This window comes from Plectropomus leopardus, chromosome 11 (assembly GCF_008729295.1).
Source record: "Plectropomus leopardus isolate mb chromosome 11, YSFRI_Pleo_2.0, whole genome shotgun sequence".
In the NCBI taxonomy this organism is placed as follows: Eukaryota; Metazoa; Chordata; class Actinopteri; order Perciformes; family Serranidae; genus Plectropomus; species Plectropomus leopardus.
In genome coordinates, this window is record NC_056473.1 from 9,402,686 (window position 1) to 9,409,043 (window position 6,358).

Sequence of the window (6,358 nt, forward strand, 5' to 3'; positions counted from 1 at the left end):
ATCCAATTATATATACAATGTATGTGTGACTATATATATAATATATATATAATACTTTAAGTTTTTTACAATTTAAGTATATTTTACTGCTTATACTTGTTTTACTTCTACTCGAGTATTTCAAGTGTTGGTGCTTTTGGTTCACTGTATCAGATTAATAGGGTCGTGGTTGTTTCATCTTATTTGTCTCAGGATGCAAAACCAGGTGACATCGGCAGTAAGCGTGGCATGTGGGAAACCAAGAAGAGCTCTACACCTGCCAAGGTAACACATATATGAACACACCCCTGCACTGTAGAAGAGTGAAGATATTAACGACTGAAAGGATTTACAGTGAAGTGGTCCTGTTTGTTTGTTTCATTTAGTAGACCTAGTAGAGCGGGTGGAAGAGGTAATTTGTGGAGACAACACTCAATGCACGTTTCACCATCACAGTGTGATTGATCTTTGTGGTGTTTACACTGTTTTCATACCAAGCATATGATTGAAGTCAGTATTGCCAGATCAATTTTCACACAGTAACCAATAACTGATGAATGTCAAAACCAAATGTCATTTCAGTTTATTAATACTGAGTTGAACATTTTTTCCTATTGCAATTATTAATCAGTCATAGCTCTGCGATGAAAGACCTGCAAAAGCTTCTGTTCATATGAGCAAAAACTTTTAACATACAATGTAACATTGTTAGGCCCAACCACTGGGTAGCCCTATGCTGCAAACAAAACATCACTACTGATTGACATCAGTCACATAAGACACCTTTAAAACTATGAAGTTATTAACAAACAACATGCAAACAAGACAATAAAATCCCAGGCTGAGAGGCAGCAAGAACAGCAGTCCCAGCAGCAGAGGCCTCTCTCCTCTGCTGCACCTCGTTAATGCAACACATCTGGGCAGAGCTCCAGGAGAGAGAAAAGGTACAGCAGCACAGAAACACATACAGCCATAAAAAATATCTAAAATACCTTTATTTGATTTCATTTTATTAATCCTATTATTTCTCAGTATAATTACAATGGATGAATAATTAACAATTTGGTTTTAGAATCTGATTGGGCTCATTTTTTTTCAGTCCGATCTGGCAACACTGTTTGGGTTGTTTCTCTCTCAGTTCAGTCAATTCACAAGATAAACAACTGAAATAAAATTCATACATTTTCAGTGAGGGACTCTACGAGAATTATTAGGGGTGGGAGTGAAAAAGGTAGCGGGTGAGGGTATTTTGACCTTATTCACATTCTTTTTTTGTGGATGACACCAATTTAATTCTTTTGATGGTAAAATAAATTATTAAAAACTAACACCCTCTCTAGTAACTGGTACTGGTATTGCTGTTTTAATCTTTGTCAATACAGCCCCTCCGCCACCCTAATTATTTTTCATACTGGGCTAACTCGTTAGTCTGTATTATGTTAAAAGTGTATTTTTAATAATTTAAAAACGATCTCTCTTTGAGTTGCCTGAACTGAAGTGGAATTACCGTGATGAAGGACATTGCTGTGTTACTCCTCCTCCTTCTCTCACACATACGTACTGTAATATATATAGTATATTATGTATTTTCTATCAGTAGTTCCCACACTGGGTTTGAGGACATAAATAGCATTCCTCTGATCTGATGTGGTTGTTCATTTGGAACATGGATTATTTTCATTTATGAATGTGATATATATGTTGTTAAGAGACATTTTGGCTGCACTGTGCACAGCTTTAGGAGGACATAATGGTTGCGTGCATGTGGTTATGTTTGAATGCTATTTATGATTTATTTTTAAAACTAGGAGTGAATTGAATTTAGTCTTTTTTTTTCATGTGAGAGTTTCTAACAGTATATAAAGTAACCATCTGTGGTATGAGCGGTATTTTTATGGCATGTTTTTTATACAGTATGTTATATTTTTATCACATCACTCAGTCTTACCCCACCTTTTTTCGGTCTAGGATACATCCATATGTGAGACAAAGCCCTTTCTTTATGAGTTACTTTATTAGGATCCACATTTGTTACAATGAAGCAAAAGCTGTTGACATACCTACACCCAAATTAATCCCAGAGTAAGCCATAGTAAGGATGTGGTTTGCATTTTTTCTTGCTGATTTTTTTTCTTTCTTCTTTGCTTTATTTCATTTCTTATGGTTAACAGGTTGCAGTTGGAGCCAGGAGCAAGTTTCACTAATGGTAAGGTTCTTAAATGACTGTAAAGAGTGGTTGAATGTAACTAAGTACATTTAGTCAAGGATTGTGGTTAAGAACAATTCAGAGGTTCTATACTTTAATATATATTGTATTTTATTCTACTTTACACGTCCACTTCAAAACATACCAGCAGAAAATATTACTTTCAGCACCACATTTTTTCATTTTCCCTGCCAGTTTCTCTTGATGCAGTGGTAGGTTATATCCTAAACCAAAAAACAAACATTGACCAGTTACAACATTAAAATGCTGCACACTTTAATGCATCAGTGATAAAAATCAAATTATTCAGTATACTGTATGCTAATGGGATAATACTGAAAGGACTTACTTTAAAAGACTGGTTTGACATTTGTGGAAAGATTTATTCATTTTCTTGCCACTTTCAGGACAGACAAAAGACTCTTTCAGACTGACTGGAGACTATTGCCAGTTGGGTGGCTAAATTACGGTCAGGGGCTCCGCTAACTTAAATGGTGATAAAATAATTAAATCATGCAGCTCTTCAAACAAAATGTTATCAGACTGAAAGGATCAAATCCTGATGAATCCTGGGATTATGACGCCAAAAAAAAAAAAAAAAAAAAAAAATCTTTCACTGATTTAAAGATATCTCTTTTACAATGTAAGTCTGTTGAAAAAGGCTTTCTGGGGCCCTTGGAATCACATGGAGGACCAGGAAGTTGTAATTCCACAGTTTGGCTATTATGTAAACTTGCCCAGTGCTGTTCCTCAGGGCTTGGTTTGGAGGCAACAATTACAAAGGAGCGTTGTCCCCTGTGCTTCAGCCTTGATCTTGGGACAACAAGGGAGGACTGGTCAGTGGACATGTGATTGGTATTGATCTTCTCATGTATCTCTTGGCAAAAAAGCAAAGCTTTAAGTACATTCTGCAGATGATACTACTTTTTAAGGACTTTTACTAGTAATTAAGTTTTTTTAAACTAAAGTATTTCTACTTTTACTTAACTAAAGGACCGAAACCCTTCTTGTATATGTGCGCATACAACTTGTTAACCAGGGTTTATTTTGATCAGCCCTGAAGGAAGCAGAGTTTATATGAAGTGCGTCTGTCCTTCAAATCATTTTCTGGATGAGGGGGGCGGGCCTTGACTGATTTATAGCCCTCTGTGGACTCATAACCACTGCAACCCACCAACCTTCCTTTGTGCCAGAGTAGCTGCTCACAATAAATCAAACCTGCTGTGGGAGATTTTTGGGCAGCGGCTCAGCTCTGTGGCACTGTGGTCTATGTTTAAAAAAAGACTCTCACCCTGACCTTGTTTCCCAGTATAAAGAACCTTCCAGACTCCTGGGATGGCTGTCGTGTCTCTGCAGTGCACTGTTCACCCGGTGCCACCTGGGCTGTCCAATGCCGCGGTGTTGGCGAGTTGTTAGGCATACCACAGTGCAGCTGCTTGATTTTCACATTACAACTGACTGTTGGAAAGGATTACTAACCGTTTAAGCTGCAAATCGGCCTCGATCACCAGGCTTATCCACTAAGTGCTAACAATAAAGACCCCACATGTATCCCTGAAGTCTGTTGGGACAGTTTAAATGTGTATCAGTCATGAAAAAATATATTAAACACCCACTGATGTTAGTATAGTACAGCTGTCTTCGTGATCAAAAAGTCACATTTCTCCTGACATCAAGCCGTGAAGCCTGAGCCAGAGCGTGAACAATAGGAGTGGAAAAGTGTTTGTCAAGTGTCAGCTCAGACCCTAAATAGCAATCCCTGCGTCTTCATCAGAAATAGACCGCTGAGGAATGAAGTAAAGGGCAAATGACAAAGTTACAGCTTTCAATCACACATAGAAGTGTCCTGGCATGTGTCAGCAACAGTAGAACTTTCTCTGATGTTCAAACGCATGCACATACAGCTTATACATAGAGCAGCACGGATGAAAACGCATTGATTAACAGTCTTGACATTAACTTGCTTCACACCTAATAAACTTTGAGAAGTTATGCAATTTTAAATTGATGCATACATTGACTTGATAGATCTTTAATGTCTGTCTTGCTCTATTAACAGGTGTGAAACCCTAACCATTGACATCCCCATTTAAATTAAGCCTCACCTGACCAGACCCAAGGCTCTGCTACTGTATGTGCATCCATTTCCCTTCAACGTACCATTGTTTGGCACAAAGTTCCCACAGAAGTGAGGAAAAGATGAGGGACCATGATGAGTGACTCCAGCATCAAAGTATCCAGAAATCTTTTCCTCTAGAGTTTGAAAATATTGACGTTTTCATCAGGCTTGACTAGATTTTTTTAAAATGAGAAATTCAAAGATCTCAAAGCAACAAACCAATCACCATAAAAAACATGATGGCATTGAGCGTTTCTGCAAGGCACAGATATGTTACATTTGCACGTCAGTGTATATCCGCAACGTTTTTAAGTCTAAGGTTCCCTAAGAGAGCTGGGACTGCCTACTACATATATTGTATACTAAAATTGAGTTGCAGTTGAGGTAATTCTCTGAATATTTCTGAGTCTTCTCTTGTTTGCGCTTGCCTGTAGCTACTCAATCAGCAGCAGTTCTAACATGTCTACATGCATTAATGTTTGCACCGTTTACGCTTTTGCCCGTGGTTTCTGGGGTGGATGGTGTGAGTTTCTTGCTTGCAGTTACAAAATGATCGAAAAACACCTCTTTCACAATGGAAGTCTATTGTAAAAAGTCTTTTTGGGGTCCGTGGCATCACATGCTGGGCCAGGAAGTTGTTATTCCACAGTTTGGCCATTATGTAAAGCCCTCAAAGCCCAGCACTGCTCCTGGGAGCATGTTTTGGAGGCGACAACTATGAAAACGTGTGTCTCCTATGCTTCAACCTTAATCTTGGGGGAACGATATTTGCTAGTTAGGATTGGTTGTTTGTCTTTATATGACATGCGGTGCACGCTGCTGCATTCCAGAAGTTGAAGACTGTTTATCTCAGGGTGCACCTGTCGCACCTTAGAAAACTGGGGGGGGGGGTGCTCTTGGCGTTGCTCTCACTTTGGAGCGTACATTCCACACATCTACATTCAAAACAAAGGATTTGAGGGTGCAAATAATGTGGCATGTGTACAGCCCCTAAGCAACACGCCATCCACCATCCCCTCGACCTCCCAATGACAAAGTCAGCTCATTTATTACGTAACTTTAACTTTGATGTGATACGTACAGAATGTGCATAACAACATATTTGTGGTTTGGAGAAACGTACAATGCCAACATTTTCTTCTGGCGACTGGGCTGCTTATACGGATTTACAGAACAAAGTACTACATATTTAATGCTTAACAGATGATGGTTTGTGTAGTATCCATCTGTTTAATCAAGGTCACAAGTTCAGATGGCTGTCATGATGCCTAAATATTATTTTGCCTTCCAGCCACACTGACATGTCTGCTCTTTTTTGTCGTGTATTGTCATGTAGCTTAAATCCAGCAATAAGCATTTGTGTTTTACTGTCATACACACACAGCTTTTTGGGATGCTCATCACTGTTTTGACTTCATGTGCTTAATGTCCATCTCACCGCTTACATTTGAATTGTTAGAGTAAACTGCCAACGTTGACGAACTCCTTATTGGTACCCATAGATCCCCCACCTCAGACCAGAAGATGACATCATTATTGTGTAATACAAGCAACAAAGTTTATGAATGTGTGTGTGTATGCAAAAATCCACTGTAACAACTATTCAGTGACCAAATATGGCAAGCTCTTTTAATGTTTAATCAGTAGGGGTAATAGCAATTGTAGATATCAATCATTGCTGTTTGAGTAGTTAGAACTCCAAGCCAAAATTAACTTTTTAATTACTCAAAATGGTATTGTGACATTTCAAAATGTAATTTCCACCAGTGAGAGCTAAATCTCCACACCTTGGATCCTGTTGATTTTATGTTAAAGGGGCTCGCAATAGACCAAATGCAATTCCATTTCACAGGCAGGTAGCAGTCTTACTTTTCTATCATCAGTTTACAAGCCACTAACTTTGTAGTTTATCTGCAGCAGCAGCAGCAACAGTGATAACGGTTTATCAGACAATATGGCAATATGCACTCTGTTTTAATAAAGCCTGTAATTAACTTTCAGTTGTATCCTGGTGTTCCTGTAGGTCAGCTGTGCACAAGTTGAATCCTGTCAAA

At 38.6% G+C, this 6,358-nt stretch overlaps 1 protein-coding gene across 1 annotated transcript in view; it reads left to right on the forward strand.

Annotated features, from left to right (window-relative positions):
• Positions 1–6,304, forward strand: part of cald1b (caldesmon 1b) — a 22,807-nt gene extending 16,503 nt beyond the window's left edge. The window contains exons 16-18 of the mRNA XM_042496031.1: positions 193–264; positions 2,151–2,185; positions 4,245–6,304. Of these exons, the coding sequence (XP_042351965.1) occupies positions 193–264; positions 2,151–2,183 (105 nt within the window). The 3' untranslated portion in view covers positions 2,184–2,185; positions 4,245–6,304. The remainder of the gene's footprint in view (positions 1–192; positions 265–2,150; positions 2,186–4,244) is intronic.
• The last annotated feature ends 54 nt before the right edge of the window (positions 6,305–6,358 follow it).